Source organism: Mustela nigripes, chromosome 18 (assembly GCF_022355385.1).
Source record: "Mustela nigripes isolate SB6536 chromosome 18, MUSNIG.SB6536, whole genome shotgun sequence".
Lineage (NCBI taxonomy): Eukaryota > Metazoa > Chordata > Mammalia > Carnivora > Mustelidae > Mustela > Mustela nigripes.
Genome location: NC_081574.1, coordinates 21,781,479 through 21,799,185, shown reverse-complemented (window position 1 = coordinate 21,799,185; position 17,707 = coordinate 21,781,479). Strand labels below are relative to the sequence as shown.

At 37.7% G+C, this 17,707-nt stretch overlaps 1 protein-coding gene across 3 annotated transcripts in view; it reads left to right on the top strand.

Moving 5' to 3' along the window:
• The first annotated feature begins 226 nt into the window (after positions 1–226).
• MSR1 (macrophage scavenger receptor 1) overlaps positions 227–17,707 on the top strand; it is a 108,171-nt gene continuing 90,690 nt past the window's right edge. Inside the window, exon 1 of one of the 3 annotated variants that reach the window (XM_059384519.1) lies at positions 227–631. In XM_059384519.1, the coding sequence (XP_059240502.1) occupies positions 447–631 (185 nt within the window). In that variant the 5' untranslated portion in view covers positions 227–446. The remainder of the gene's footprint in view (positions 632–17,707) is intronic. The other 2 variants (XM_059384525.1, XM_059384521.1) reach the window with 2 other exon arrangements.

Below are 17,707 nucleotides of genomic sequence, written 5' to 3'. Positions count from 1 at the left end.
TCAGCTGTCTCTCTTAAACTCCATTCACACTTGATCTGAATTTGACTTCTAGCACAAATACTTCACATTTTCTTGTTCCTTCTTTCATCTTCCTTGGCCAATTTCCTCTTTTGAGATCCATTTCTGTAAAATGTCATGTGGGTTTATCACTAGGAAACAAAAAGTCACCCCAACCACATGCTCGGCTGTCTGTGCATAAACCTAAGGCCAGACACGCAAGGACAGACAAAGTCATTGCAGAAAATGTACATGTTAGTTGATGTATGTGGATCAAGGAGCTAGCACAGAGGGGTGCTTTACAAAATCACTCCTGGTGAAAACACTATGGAAACTGAAAACTGACCCATGTGGCTGAAGGAATCACATGTTTATTTAAACTGTGATCATAAAGAACAAAATTCAACTGGGTGAATGTCAAAGATCTTAGCAGCTTTATTCAGTGGAGGATGGAGGAGGATGGACATGGAGGATGGACGAGAGCTCCAAAGATATTGCAAGGCACGAGCTTTTTCGAGACCGGAGTGAGCAAGAGCAATACTGGGCGTTTGCTGATTTGTAAAAGCAGGGTTACTTTCCTCACAGAAGGCAAAGGGAAGTCTTGGAGCCAGTTTAGGAACTGGTGGCAGAGCAGGTAAGCACTGATTTATTGACGTAGACCCTCCTGTTCCAGGAGATCTGAGCATAAATATGTAGTGAAGTTTTGGTTTGCTGATGGGGGACCTAGCATGAGTAACCATTGTGTCCCAACCTGGTTACTTTAACAATGGTAACTGAAAATGACTCATCAGATTATTCAAGGTGAAAAGGTGAAGATGGCCCGTACAAGGACATGAACAGGCTAAAAGTTAAAGGCTAGAACCCAATATCCCATGTCAAACACACATACACACACACACACACACACACACAAGTGTATGCACATGCACACTGGCTATCCTAACATCAGAAAAGTAGATTTTATGAAATAGTAACAGGCTTAATGAAACTCTTTCTTAATGGCATTTTAATACTTGTTTATTTGCTTGTCAATTTGTTTTTATTAAAATATTTTTGTAGGTCAAGGAGCAGGTGCTAGGAAAACTGGAAAGGTTGATAAAACAGACAAGAGAGAGCACAACTTACTGGGTAGAACTCAAACTACAGGACGGAATGGAATTCAGGGCCGTGATGGAGATATAATTTCTGAAAACCAGGGATCGGAGGGACAAAGTCACCATCTGACACGAGGGGCAGGGCTGATGAAGGCCCCTGTAGGGAGGTGTACATGCTGGAGTCAGTAATTGGAGGAAGTTTAAGCTTTGTTTTCACATTTTTATCAAGGTTGCATGAGTTTAGATAATTTATTAAGTGTTTGATAGAAGCTTGATTAGCTGCTGAGTGGAGAAAAGTAAAGACAAGTAAAAAGACTGACAAGTTATGAAGGCTCAGTCAAACTGGAGATGAGAATGTGTGTTCCAGCACTCTACGGCGTCTTCTCTGATCCTCACCAACCCCCACCACCCAGGAAAAGGGGCTGAGGAATGAAGTCATAGGTTTGATTAAAATAGGGGATTTGAGGAGCAGCCATTTAAAAAATAAAGGAAACTTTGTTAAAAGTGTTAGTATTCTAGTAGTTCTAATAGTTAATTTTTTTCTCCTGATGGTCAGAAATGTGAAAGGCAATGCAGAATAGTAAAAGGAAAAAAGCTGAAAGACCAAAGACCACAGTGCCTACAAAAGTGACATAGTCATGGCTGGTCTTGGTAAACTTGACAGATTCTCTCATTCTCAATTCCAACTACCCGATTGGAAGGTACGGCCGATGATGTCTGTCAAACATTTTTAAATGAAGATCTGTCCTCTGAAATATTATAGAATGCTATTTTAGAACTTTAATTATCATATCTAGAATATTTACACTAACTATGATATTTTTTAAAATATTTATTTTTATTTGAAAGAGACAGAGTGCACATGTGCATCAAGTGGGGGGAGGGGCAGAGGGAGAGAAGCAGACCCCCACTGAGCATAGAGACCCATGAAGGGCTTGATCTCACAAACCTGAGATCATGACCTGAACCCTGAGCTGAAAACAAGTCAGGCACCTAATCCACTGAGCCACCTAGGTGCCCCAAATTATGAGATTTTTTTTTTTTTAATCCCAGTACTACAGTTATTAACCAGTAGTACACAAGTTAGTTAGAGTAAGTCACATGCAAATACAGTTAAGTGGCACACAGGTATCTCAAAGCTATGAAAGCCACTGGTGAATTATAAAAGAAATTTAGAAGTTTTCCACCCCCTATGACTTGACTTGGATAAGAGCTTAAAACATGATATTGAAATTAGGGAAAGCTACATTGTTTAAGAGTAGCTGAAGGCACAGGTAACAAACTATAAGAAAGCCCATGGCTTTATGTTGAATTATAAAAAAGTATTCCTTGTTCTCTTTGGTCTACTTATGAAGCTTCCAAATCTTAAACAATATCGATAGTTAAGTGATTTAATTCAGAATCATTGTAAAACAGTTCTTTATCCAACTCAAAAGTAAAAAAAAAAAAAATTATATATGATAATATCGGTGATGTATGGCTGTTCCCCCTTATGGATGACTTAATTGTGTTCCTCAAATTTCATTCATATGCTTAGACTGGTTTGCATCCCAAATCTGGTTACTATTCACTTTCTGAATTATAAAACTTTGTATTGATTTCTGAAACTGAAACACATCATGTCAGCTGTTGAATAAAGAGCTATTAACCTTATTGCCTTCAAATTGAAAGTCAGCAATTTTTTGGTTTGTTTTTCAGTTTTCATATAGATTTATAGTCCATCCTAGTAAGATTTGGAATTACTATATTCAGGCAATAACATAAAAGGAATCAGTATTGTTCATTACTGGTTGCAGAAAAATGAAATTATGTAAAAAGAGAAGATTGGATTATCTGTTCAAATATTTTCTCTTAATGAGATTTTATTTCTATGTTTTAAAATATAACAAGAATCAGAATATATTCTCATAATTTGAAGTTCCACATGGCTTATGATATGACATGAAATTTTATGTGGCTTGATTCAATTTATATTAAAGTGCATAAAATTTTTCAGAAATATTTATTTACTATCTTTAGCCACATTAAAATGTGCTACGTTGTGTTTAATATACATTTAATATAGTGAGAATATTTTCTTCTTTAGAAAGACTAATGGCTCAATAGCTTTAAGCTTGACATAGATATTATAGGACTAATACTCCTTTTTTTCATGCTCTAATTTATTAATATTAAAATTCTCCCCTGGCTTGAAGGGTCACAAGATCTAGCTGAGTTTTTACCCTGAGCATCAGCTGAAATTTTAGTATCAAAATATTACCCAGAAATTATTTAATTAAAAACTACTTTCAAATTGTGTGATTTTTTAAAAAGATAATTCACTCCTTTTTCCTCACTTGGAATAGATTTCTTTCATATATACTAGAAATCTGATGGTAGTAAAATGTTGGGGGAAAAAAAAAAAAAACCTAGTGAAGGGATCTTTTTATATGTCCAGGAAATGTTTTTAGTGGCTGTCACAGAACTGTGATGACCTGGCTTACTACAAGATCACAACAGGGACGCCTGGGTGGCTCAGTTGGTTAAGCAGCTGCCTTGGGCTCAGGTCATGATCCCAGAGTCTTGGGATCGAATCCCACATGGGGCTCCTTGCTCAGCAGGGAGCCTGCTTCTCCCTCTGCCTCTGTCTGCTACTCTGTCTGCCTGTGTTCACTCTCTCTCTCTGATAAATAAATAAAATCTTTAAAAAAAAAAAAAAAAAGAGATCACAACAGCTGACTTCTTCCCAGCAAGTGCACATCTCTGGAATCTTTGATTTTCCTCCTCAAATTTTGAGGATTCCCTCCCTGAGTTCCCATAGCAATCCTTCCAAATTTAATTGCTGAATTCTTTTCCACAGCTTCATTCCTAAATCAAATGCTCTCCAGTTCACTCCGTGCACATTCTTGCTTCCCTACCTTCATTCTTTCGTCTTCAAGAAATGCTGCCTCCGAAGCAAGGGTCAATAATTTGTCATGCCTTGCTTTCGCCTAATTATCAAAGATCCCTTCATAGCACGCCCTTGGTCAACTAACCTAGCATATATATATATATATATATATATATATGAAATATATAGAAATACTACTACCAATAATAGCATTATTTCATACAATTTAAATTTATAAAGAGCTTTTATGAGTTTTCTGATTTGATCAGGAACAAACTACTTTTTTAAAAAAATGTTTTATTTATTTCTTTGTCAGAGAGAGAGAGGGAGAGGGAACACAAGTAGGGGCATTGGCAGGCAATGGGAGAAGCAAGCTCCCTGCTGAGCAAGGAGCCTGATGTAGGACTTGATCCCTGGACCCCCAGATCATGACCTGAACTGAAGGCAGATGCTTTACTGACTGAGCCACCCAAGTGTCCCAGGAACAAACTACTTTTAAATAAAAGTTGTCATGACTGCATGCATAAACAAATGTACTAAATGGATACCATCAATATTTAGAAACAAGTAAGTACATGCTAGTTGTTTATATTAGTGTTATTTTAACGCAAGCTCAGGTAATATTTAGTGTATTCCAATAAATTCCAGATATATTACCACTCAAAAGTAAACAGGAGCAAAAGTGACAAGATCCAGTCCCTACCCTCCAAAACATGTCAGGAACTAAATGGGAGTGAAAGTCGTGGATTTAAACCCACTAAGTTCACCTGAGAACTCTCATAATTAAAAACATCCATTGCATTTCTTCTCTGAAATCAAATTTCTCATTTCTAATGAAGTAATGCCCAGGTGGACTTTACAAAAAATTAATGAGAATTAAAAATCCAGGGGTGTCTGGGTGGCTCAGCTGGTTAAGCATCTGCCTTCAACTCAGGTTGTAATCTTGGGTTCTTTGTCTCCGGCCCTGTGACAGCAGGGAGTCTGCTTCTCCCTCTCCCTCTGCCCCTACCCCTAGCTTCTGTGCGCACTATCTCTCTCTCTCTCTCTCTCCAATAAATAAATAAAATCTTTAAAAAAAAAGAATTACAAATATACAACAAAAAAAATCTTTATATACTATCTTTTAGTTTTAATATTTATGACTTTAACCTTCATTAAAAACATTTTGCACTATTGCCTAAGTTTTAATTTTATGTATCCTACATCACCTTTCTATACGAGCCCCCACTGAGTACATTCTTTTCAGGGCTCCTGTTCAATAAAATGCAGAGTAAATTCAATGATCCAACATATGTTCTTGAATAATTAAGTCACACTGATGATGTCACATTAAGGTTGCTGTGTGCTTCCTGAAATTTTCTCATTAGCTACGTAATGCGCCTATACAACACCCTCCCCGCCTGTTGTCATCTAAATGTGTGCCTCTGCTAATTTACAAATTACTCCATATTCTGAGCCTTTGGTTATTTGCAAGTTCTCAAACCTCAAATACAAAAGTCTACCGGATCTTTTTTTGAGCAGATCAGCCTTCTCTTGACCTCTAGAACGTCTCACTCAAGAGAACTTAAAAAGTAAACTTCTTTTCAGACATGCAAACTTACAGAGCTAATGGTTAAGGGAATCTCATTACGCTACCTTTGGAACAGACAAGAGATCTATACCTGGACTGCAGTGGCCTGTAATGAGTAATAGGCAAAACAAAGCAAGCAATAACTCTTCAAGCAAAAAAAAAAAAAAAAAAAAAAAAAAAAAATTCGAAGTGAAGTAAGTTAATTAACGTCATCATACAAAATTTTATCCAGAGTTAGACATTGCTATGAAAAAGGGAAGAGTGATAAAGATCATAAACATTAACCTTGCTTTTCAAATCAGTGGAGGAAAAAAAAAATTTAAGAAGGGGTAGTGGCCATCTGACTAACAGTTGAGAAAGGAAACCTAGACCTTTCTATCAACAAAGATTAGAAAATAAATTGTAGGGGTACCTGGGTGGCTCAATGGGTTAAAGCCTCTGCCTTGTCTCAGGTCATGATCCCAGGGTTCTGGGATCGAGTCCCATATCGGGCTCTCTGCTTGGCAGGGAGCCCACCTCCCCCTCTCTCTGTGCCTGACTCTCTGCCTACTTGTGATTTCTGTTAAATAAATAAATAAAATCTTAAAAAAAAAAGAAAGAAAATAAATTTTAAAAAATTAGAATAAATGTTCCTTCACCAGGTTTATTACTTAATTATGATGTATAATGCCTATACAGAAAAGTAAATGAAATGGTGTATATATAGTTTAACGAATTATTAGCAAAAGAACACACATAAAACCCCTTCTCTGATTCAGAAATGTATGACTTACAGCCTCTCAGAAGCCCAGCATTCTTGTTCCCATTCACATCATCCCTTCCCCAGAGGTACAGAGGTAACTACTATTACGACTTTTGCATTTCTTTCCTTTTCCATGCATACTTTTTACCACATGTATGCATCTCTGAAATAAAAGTCTACTCTTGCCTGTTCAGAACCTTATCTGACTAAAATCTTATGTGTTATTTGGATCTTGCTTCTTTTTTAAACAAGTTATAAGATGTATAAGATTGATCTGTACTGTTCCCTATATCTTTAGTTTGCTCATTGGCTTTGCTGAATAATATACCATTATGATAATACTCTAAAAGAGTAGCCTTCCAATGTGGTCCGCTGATACCTTGTGTTCTCAAATCTCTTTCAGGGTGTCGTGAGATCAGAGCTATTTTCATTGTAACAAGATGAGGCTATTTGACTTTTTCACTATGTTTCATTTGCATCAATGTGTCAAAGTCACAGCTGGGTAAAATTGCTGGTGCCTTAATATAGTCAATGCAGTGGCACCAAGCTAGCCTGGCTCCCCTTGCATTCTTCATGCCTGGCATTCACAGGAAAAATAATCCTGTCAGTTTCACAGCAGAGTAGCCTTGAGGAAGCCCTAAATTTTACTATGTTTTTAAACACAAAGCCCAAGCATGCTTTTCAAAATATTCAGCATGTTAAAATGGGAATATGTGAAGCACTCTTCCATATACCAAAATATGAAAGAAAAACACTTGTGCAATTGTCTGAATTGTTATCTCAATTAGCCACTTTTTCATGAAATACGTTTTTATTTAAAAAACTATCGGCAGACACAATATGGTTATTGAGACTTGAGTATTTGACAGACATGTTCTCAGATAAGAAAAAAGCGAGCTTACACTTCAAGAGAAAAGGGAGGATATATTTGTTGTCAGTGACATAATTAATATTTTAAAGCAAAAATTCAAAATTTTAAAAATGTCAGCTTGACAGATTCCCAAAACTTACTGACTTTTAAAATGAGGTCAATAGTAATTTTTTTAAAAAGATTTTATTTATTTATTTGACAGACAAAGATCACAAGTCAGCAGAGAACCAGGCAGAGAGAGAGGAGGAAGCAGGGTCCCCGCTGAGCAGAGAGCCCGATGTGGGGCTCGATCCCAGGACCCTGGGATCATGACCTGAGCCGAAGGCAGAGGCTTTAACCCACTGAGCCACCCAGGTGCTCAATAGCGATATTTTTAAAATGTAATTTTTTTAGAATATGTATGTATGAAGACGGGTATAAACATTTGGGAGATTTGCATAATAAACTGCATTTTCCAAATAACCCTACATAATGTTAGGAAATCAAGAAGAGAAAGTTTCATTCAAAGTATAAGATAGGTCAATAGCTCTCAATGTAACGAAGTAAAAAACAGTTTGTTAATATGGCTTCAGATTTAACATTTCAGTTAACCTTGAAGAAATCAACCCTTGGGGCGCCTGGGTGGCTCAGAGGGCTAAGCCTCTGCCTTCAGCTGAGGTCATAATCTCATGGTCCTGGGATCGAGTCCTACATAGGGCTCTCTGGTCAACAGGGAGCCTGCTTCCTCCTCTCTCTGCCTGCCTCTCTGTCTACTTGTGATCTCTCTGTCAAATAAATAAAATCTTTTTTAAAAAAAAGAAAGAAAGAAATCAACCCTTGATGGAGCACCTGGGTAGCTCAGTGGGTTAAGTGTCTGCCTTCAGCTCATGATCCCCATGTCCCAAGGTGGAGCGCTACATCGGACTCACAAGCAGGGAGCCTGATTCTCCCTCTCCCCACTGCTCATGCTCTCCCACTAACTTTCTCACTCTCTCTCTCAAATAAATAAATAAAATCTTTTTAAAAATGAAAGAGAAAAGAAACCAACCCTTGTCAAATTGTGGTGTAGTATCAACATAGAATAACCACAATAGTCTTAACAGCTTTTAAAATACTTCTTACTTTTCCAATTATACATCTGTATGTTTTTTTCATATACTTTAATCCATGTAACATATTGCATCAGTGGAATGTAGAAGCTGATATGAGATTTTCCAGCTGTCTTCTAATAATCAAACATTAAGGAGATTTACATTTTGCATAAATATAAAGCAACAGTTTGGGGTTTTTTTTTTCTGTGTGGAAATGTATTTTTTATAAAATATTTATGAATGTATACAGTGGATTTATTGTTTTAAATAATTTTTAAATCTTCAATTTTAATTTCTGACATAAATATTAAACTCACCTAAAGGAAGCCCTTGGGTGCTCAGTGATTTGTAAAATTTTAAAGGTTTCCTAATAAGAAATGGCTTGAGAGGGGTGCCTGGGTGGCTCAGTGGGTTAAAGCCTCTGTCTTCAGCTTCAGCTCGGGTCATGATCCCAGTGTCCTGGGATCCAGCCCAGCATCAGGCTCTCTGCTCGTCAGGGAGCCTGCTTCCCCTTCTCTCTGCCTGCCTCTCTGCCTACTTGTGATCTCTGTCTGTCAAATAAATAAATAAAATCTTACAAAAAGGAACGGAAGAAAGGGAGGGAGGAAGGGACTGGGAATCAGTGCACCACAGTATCTATTCATTTTATTCCTAATAGAGGTTTGAGTTGTTTCCAACTGGGCCTGTTACAAAAACATTTATTTGAAGATTCGGTTTGGTTACATCTCTTCCTGCATATGTGCAAGGATTTCTTTGAGGTGTTGGGATGGTTAATTTCATGTGTCAGTTTGGCCACCTGGGCCTAGGGTGCCCAGATTAAACAATATTTCCAGGTATGTCTGTGTGAGTATCTCTGCTGTTTGAGATTAGCATTTGAGTTGTGGACTCAGTAAAGTAAATTGCCCACCTCAGAGTATCAGCAGGACAGGAGCTAATCCCCTGGGGGCCTGAATAGTATTTGCATAAGTGGCTGCTCCTATTCTCAGGCCTTCAGACTTAGGCTAAATTATGCCCCTGGCTTTGCTGGAACTCTAGCTTGTAGATGACAGATTGATGAGGGAGCAGGAGGCTGGCTGAGGACAAAGCAAAAGCTGGCGCCGTGCACCCCCTCTTCACCCGCTCCCCTCCATATGTGTAGCATCCCTCAGGCACCCCTGACTGCCATAAAACGATAAATAGTTAACTTGCAGGGATCGCAATCCTGCAGAACAGGAATCTCCCTTGCTCTACAAGATGTCCTAGAGACCTAAACAGGGAGGTTACCTTATCAATAGCACAAATTTCCAGAGGCAAATAACTCTTGGTTCCTGAAGCCCTAATGTCCCCCTCCCACCATAAACTGGAGGAGACTCGGGTAGAAGGGAATGTAAATCATAGCCGGATCATAATGCCCCACCAAGAATCTCCCAATTATCTTGATGTTAATGCCTGACCTAAAGACGACATTGATCAGGCCATAAGGGCAAAGACTTTCCCCCCCCCCCCCCGGGCCCTGGCGGCCCCCCCTGGCATGTGAGAACTCTGTTGAAACCTCCCATTCCTTCACCACCTCCCCCAACCGTGGGGTATATAACATGCCCACCCTCACAACCCGGGGCAGCAGCTCTTCCTGCCCACGGGTCCTGTCCCCGTGCTTTAATAAACCACCATTTTGCACCAATGACGTCTTAGGAATTCTTTCTTTAGTCGTCAGCTCCGAACCTCCTCACCCCACCGAACCTGACTTAGGTTCTGGGACTTCATCAAGATCATGGGACTCTTTAGCTTTCCTAATCACATGAGCCAATTTCTCTTAGTGAATCTCCTTTATCTATCTATATCTACATCTATATAAAGAGGGATATCTCCTACTGGTACTGTTTCTTTGGAGAACTTTGACTAATACAAGTATATACTTAAAAATGAAATTATTGAACTAGAATATCTTCTATTCTTTTATGTCTCTTATTTTGTAGGGATATTTCATGTCTGGATATCACATTTTTTTCATGTTAGGTAAATCCAAGTATTTTTCTCACACTCTGTGGCTTTTCTTATCATTTTCCTTACTAAAATATTGTTTATATGATAGTGAGTTGAGAAAGATTCTTTGAACCAAAAAAACAGAAAAAACAATCATAAAGGATTGATGGTTCTAAAAAAAAAAGTTCTGACTGTATAAAAGTTTTTAAAAATCATGTAATAAAAACACCACAACAAGCATAATCAAATGCAAAAAAAAAGAAATAATTATAAAAATAATCAAAACACAAGAAATCATGGTTCTCCATACATAAGTTCTCATAAAATCAATAAGAAAAAAAAATTTCAAAAGACTATGCAATGGGTAAGAGATTAATAATTTAATGTAAATTACCAACAAACTGAGAAGTTTAGGTTACCTAACCTAAAATCAACGAAATGCATAAAACATATTCATAAGAAAAAAATTGTAATTATTTAACGGCAAAGTTAAAAATATCAGAACAAACTTAAAAGTGATAAAGGTTTAAGGAAACAGGTCCTTGCTTCCATGAACTGGTAATGGAAAGGCAAAATGGTACAATTCTGGAACACAACTTTGCTATTGACCAAATTAAGTTTTAATTTTAACTCAATGAAAATTACTCTTATCTCTACAAACAATACGATTAAACCTATGTTTTTGTGTCATAATGTTGGAGGATACATGAAAACCAGCAATAATCTCACCATATAGGAGAAACCGTTATAAATATTTTGGGGTATTTACTTTTATTCTATTATATATGTATAATTTTCAGTGGAGGCGGCATTGAAAGAGTAGGGGGTAAGAAAAAAAAGAAAGGAGAAACATTAAAAGTGTCAAATTGCCTGGGATAACTTTAAGTTCACATAAATTCTCCCTTTGCTTTGAGATTTTAATCTGTTGTCTGCTAAAAGCAATAAGTTAACTGAAAAAAAAGCAGTATGTTAACCAGAAAATATGATTGCGATCCCTGCCGGTGGAATACAAATTAGCATTTCACCATATATAGACGTAGATGTGTGTATGTATAAATCTGTGCGTGTAGATATGCTTTCTAAATAACTTGTAATAGTTATCCTCTAATTACATAATTTTAATCAGCATTACCATTATTTTTATTATGTTATCAGATTAGTTCTCTGTGTTATCTCATTCGATGTCTGTTCATTCCACCCTTCTTCTAGAAGGAGAGTGAAAACAAACAATAAACAAATAAAAAAACTACATTTAACGTTTTCCAAACCTCCTCGGAGACTGAGGCTGGGTACAAAGTCTCCAGCTGGAATAATTTTTTCACAAGTCAGAAGATGGACAGGTGATAGAGGCTGTCCTCCCGGTGTCCTTGCCAAGAGTTTCGGGCAAGCAGCTACATGGAGCTTTACACCTTTCCTGCCTCAAAGGTCTGGAGAATGGTGTTCATTCTTCAGGTCCCTGAATGAGAGAATCAGTTGAAGAGGCAGAGGCCCGGGCCTGTTTCTTTGGGCCCAGATCCCTCCAGGGGAGACCTTAGAGGTGGTAGGTCCCCAGGGAGTTCATTTCTGAATTGTTGTGGGAGATATTCCAAGAGCCCCAACCTAGATTTGGCCCCTTTCAGCTCTTTCAACAATTTTGTGGATACCTTATTGTTTGAATGAAATACTTTTCTTCTTAGGGGTGCTTAGACAGCTCAGTAGGTAAGCATGTGACTTGTAACCTCAGGGTCATGAGCTCAAGCCCCACACTGGGAGTAGAGTTTATTTTTGAAAAGTACTTTTCCAGGGCACCTGGGTGGCTCAGTCAGTTAAGCATCTGCCTTTGGCTAGGGTCATGGTCCCAGGGTCCTGGGATTGAGCCCCATTGAATGCCCTTCTTAGCAGGGAGTCTGCTTGCCCTTCTCCCTTCTGCCTGCTGCTCTCTCTGCCTCTCGCTTTTGCTCTCTGTCAAATGGATAAATAAATCTTAAAAAAAAAAAAAAAAAACACTTTTCTGCTTAAAATTCCCTAATACACTGAAAGGTGTAGGTTTCTGTTTTAGTGCATTGAACTCTAAGTTAAATTAAAAATACTTACAAGTTGATAAATTAATAAAAATAACTCTATAAGCAGGGTTTAGCAAATTTTTCTCATTAAGGGTCACATAGTAAATACTTTTAGGTTTTTGGAACATACACTGTCTAACAGATATTCACGTATGAAGTTGTAGTAAAAGCAGCCATAAAAAATACGTAAATAAATTGTCATGACTGTATTCCAATAAAACTTTATTTATAAAAACAAGCAGTTGGCCATAAATCTCTGACCCATATATAAGGATAAGATCGTGAAGGTTATAATAAACATTTGAGTCAAATATCTTGAGAAACATAAACGCTTTTTTTTAAATGAAATTATATTACTAAATTCTATGACTGAAAATAGATACACATTTTTTTTAAGATTTTATTTATTTTTTTGTCAGAGAGAGAGGGAGAGAGAGCGAGCACAGGCAGACAGAATGGCAGCAGAGGCAGAGGGAGAAGCAGGCTTCCTGCCGAGCAAGGAGCCTGATGTGGGACTCGATCTGAAATGCCAATTGAATATTACCCCCACCTTAAAAGACCACCAGAGACGTGAGTCAAAGCCAATCAGCAAGGGTCGTTTATTGCAGGTTCGAACCTGGACCTCTGCGCCGCTCGTAGCCGATAACGCCGCCGAGAGGTCCAGAGCTGGGTCTGTTGCAGGATTTTTATAGACAGATACAAACAGGTTTCGGGTGGGGCTGAGCTGATTGATTGATAATTTGAACAGGCATACTTGGCGTCAGTGGATTGGGTCAGGGGACCCGCGCGCGAAAGCAGACAAAGCAATCTTACAGAAGCAGAACTGGCCGGTTAGCCCACGCATGCGGGGAAAAAAAAAAACACTATCAGGATATTGAAGGCCTGGTTACTATCAAGCCAAGGCCACTTTCCCTCTAATGAGGCACTAACATAATGACAATTGGGAGTCTCCTGGTGAAATGTTACTTTCCTGCTATCAAGCATCCTTGTTAATGAGATTTAGGTTTAGAAGAAATTTAACTTTATTTACTTTTCCTTCTACCTCCGGCTCCTTCTGTTTTTCATGGAGGGGAGAGTGACATTAGGGCTTGAGGAACTGAGTTCTGTGTCCCTGGAAATTGGGCTATTGATAAGGTAACTTCTTTGTTGTAAATCTCAAGGACATTTGCAAACCAAGGGAGACTCCTACCTTGCAGGACTGTGATCTCTGCAAGTTAACTATTTATCGTTTTATGGCAGTCAGGGGTGCCTAAGGAATGCTACACATATGGAGGGGAGCGGTGATGGGGGGGGGGGGATTCAAGGCGCCAGCCTTTGCTTTGTCCTCAGCCAGCCTCCTGCTCCTTCAGATCCCAGGATGCTGGGATCATGAGCTGAGCTGAAGGCAGCCACTTAACCAACTGAGCCACCCAGGAGTCCTGATACACATATTTCTATAATTTTCCTTTTGTTTCAATAAATAACAGAAAATGTGATTTTGAGTTCCTGTGTTTGATGAACAAGATGACATTCTTTTTCACAGATTCTGTAAATATAAAGAAATTGATTTCATTCTAAAGATATTATAAGATTTTTCTGAGAGTTCTATAAAATTCATTTTATTTGAAATTTTAGAAAATATTCTTAGTGACATTTTGTGAAACTGAAGATTAGTGTTCTATGAAGATTAGTGTTCTATTTTATTTAAAAGGGGTAAAGTTGCTACTCTAAGAAATAGTATTTTTAACATTAACATAAATGTAGTTTTTGCATATTTATGGCACGATGTCATGCCATGTTCTTTGCAACGTGTAATCCATTATTGAATAAGCTTTGCAATTACAAGGTTCTAGTATGCCTTCCTACCCGAACTTCCACTTTTCATTGCCTTAGCCCCAAAATGACTCAGATGAAACTGTGATCTCCCAAATACTCAGGAAAGCAAGGAGAACCTCCTATTGGGAGTACTAACAAGGTCTTCCACATACAAGTTTCCCTTCCAGATTTTAAATGTAAAGACAGGAGTGTTTTATTGTTACATTTATTTTACCCCCAAGTCTTTCAAAGTATCTAACTCATGATAGAGCCTCAGTAAACATAGTTTTGAAATGCAGGTGATGTCACAGAAGTTGATATGTACCCAAAAGTACAGCAAATATACATTTCAAAGGCCCCAAAGTCGACACCAAAAATTAAATTACAATGACATCACAACAAGAATTATTGTAGTAATACAAATAATGCAAATTAACCCTGAACGATTATTCCCTCTGTGGGAGTGATGCACAGACTGAGTGAGAGAACCCAGGGAAAGGTCCCACGGGACCCACTAAGACAGTCCTTAGCTTCATGAAGGATAGAAATCAAATGTGAGCCAAAAAAGTGAAAACAGAGTTTATTAAATAGTGCAAGTGATGGGTAGAGAATAGCAGACAGAACATCTGGGAGACTTGGAAAGGAAAGGGAAGGGGTTTATATTAGGAAAAGATCTAGGGTACCTGTCGCTCCAGGGATCCAGGTAGGGTCCAGTCGAAGGTGAGTGTCAGGTGAAGGATGGATTGTTCCCTACCAAAGGCAGCATGAGCCTAACTTGAGTTTGAAACTAGTGTTCTGGACAATGTTTGGGATCTGTTCTTCTTAGGTGTTATCAGGTGTTCGGGGCCAAGGACAAAACTCAGAGAATGAATGACTTTTTTTGCTTCTCCCCTTTAGTGGGAACATAGCTTCTTTGGCTTATTCAGAGTCAAAATATGGAGCATGGGAAGAATGGCAGAGAAGGAGCCATTCTAAAAATGGAGCCCCTGTCCTTGCTCAACGGGGAGCCTGCTTCCTCCTCTCTCTCTCTGCCTGCCTCTCTGCCTACTTGTGATCTCTGTCAAATAAATAAATAAAATCTTAAAAAAAAAAAAAAAATGGAGCCCCTGAGTGAAATAAGTCAAGCAGAGAAAGTTAATTATCATACGGTTTCGCTTACTTGTGGAGCATAAGGAATAACACAGAGGACATGGGGAGATGGAGAGGAGAAGGGAGTTGGGGGAAGTTGGAGGGGGAGACGAACCATGAGAGACTGTGGACTCTGAGAAACAAACTGAGGGTTTTGGAGGGGAGAGGGCTGGGGGTTTAGGTGAGCCTGGTGGTGGGTATTAAGGAGGGCACGTATTGCATGGAGCACTGGCTGTGGTGCATAAACAATGAATTTTGGAACACTGAAAAAATAAAAATAAATTTTTTAAAAAATGGAGCCCCTTCAGTTTCCCTACTTCAAAAGAACAGCTATAAAGCTCATTTAATTTTCATAACAATCCTGATAGTTTTCTCTTTTATTCTTGTTTTAGAGATGAGGGAAACTGAGGCACAGTAAGATTAAATACATTGAGTAAAGTCCTATAACTAATAAGTGGTGTTTCTGGAATTTGCTGCCATATAGTTTGGCTTTAGTTTTTCCCCTGATGTTTTAATGTTTGACTTTATAAGCAAAGAAAGAACCCTTTCAATCACTGTAAGATTTAAATCATTAATTTCAATTGCTGAATTATCAAGGACAAAAAGAATTCTGTCAGGGGATAAAAAGTAAATAAGTAAAGAAAAAAGAAAATGCAACACCCATTTCATTTATAGTCAAAACCAACTCCTCAGTGAAGGTTACTGGGTAAAATGGCTGGCCAATATTAAAAATCAGCTACTAAAGATAAAAGAATATGGTTAATTAGTTATTTCCTAAGAAATTGCTTTTTTAGAAAAAAATTTAGTACTAATAAAGAGGATTCAATTATGGCTTTTCATTTTCAAATTTTAACTTTTTAATTTGCTATTAACAGTTGAACACTGGACATTACTGAGAGAAGGTTCTAGATGCCAGGTGCTGTCATATGTTCTTTACAGATACGAATTTATTCAATACTAAGTTGTTGTTGTTTTTTTAATCCTCATTTTACCGGTAAAAAAACAGAAGTAAAATAACTTGCCTGATGTCACAGTTAGTTAATTCCAGAGGCAGGATTCCAGGCTCCCAAGGTTAGAATCCATACTTAATCTGGCATGCTATTTAAATAAGATTCTTGTGCATGACAATGAGTAAATTATCATAAGAAAATAAAAATGTTTAGTCCCTGGAAAACAGTGAGGATTTCATAATGTGTCTCTTGAATACATAACACCGTGTTTCTTTATTGAAGTTTTTACTAGCTGATTTATAGAATTTTCTCGTTAGTGGTCCCACCTTCCTCCTTTTCTCCTGTGTTGTTTGAATATAGCAAGTGATTTGAATCCAAGGAATTTATTTCAAATGTAAATATAATAATGTCAGTAACAAATTTCCTAACAATTCTCTTTAATCTGTCTCAGCTAGTTGATATTTTTAAATGTAAGTAATGCGGTGCTTTTGGTATAGGTTTTAAAGACAAGCTGGAATATTTAAAATGTCAGTGTCTACCATAGTAAAAAAAAAAAAAAAAGAATAAATAAACAGACAAAATCTCTTCCATATGATGTAAAAGCAGCCAGGGAAGATTGTTCCCTTTGGTGAGGATCAATGCCATGTGAAGTCTGTGTAAATTTGTTGTAAGCATTATGACAGATGGGAAAGAGCTCATTTAAATTTCAAAAACTTTTGCCTCACAAAGGAATTTTCCTAAGGTAATTTGTATTCACATCTAAATAATAGAAGGCTCAAGATTAAGCATGCAATTGCCATTTATGTTACAAAGAAAAGTGCAATCTTGAGCAATTTACATTAGTTTTATTTCTTCATTTTTCTGAATCATCCTCTTTGAACTATTATTCAAAAGATAGTGGTGCTTTTTGTCCTTTGTGGGGTATCCTTCACTTTGGCTGACGATAAAAAATTGCTATTTCCTCTCATCCTTATTATCATATTCATGGTTCGCCTTAGTTGGGTGCTTTTTGGATGACATCTGTGCCCTGTAGAGAGCTGCAGGACTCCATCAGATCTGTTCAGGCACCTGAACTAATTAACAAAATTCTAACTATTCTTTTTATCCTAGATTTGGTAAATTAAGGTGTTTACCTCTAAATTGTTAGGGATTGAGTGAATATTTTTAAATGGATGGTTATTAAAGATCACAAAGCATATCTCATATCTGTGCTATGTTATCTAATGAGAAGAAATAGAATATGATCAATTTCCATGTAAGAATCTATTTATTCAAACTGCCTATGATTCAGGAGAGAGAGCATGCCATTTAGAAAGCTACAATTGGAACAGTGTAAACTATTAGCATTTTAACTCTTAACAATTGAATTGAGAAAGTTGGGGGTGGGGGGAGGGAGAGAAACTTCTGGACAATGGTGATTAGCCTGAGAAGAGTAATCAGGATTCTCGAGACTATCTGGTTTCTCTACATCAGCTTCTATTTGGTTATATCAAGTATCATCAACACTACAATAGTAAGACGTTTGTTTAATGTAAGCAGTAAACAGCTTTCCTGAAAGATTATCTGGTCCCTCCCACAATCAGCAGGAAAGCTGGAGAACTCAGCCTGAGAAAAAGGC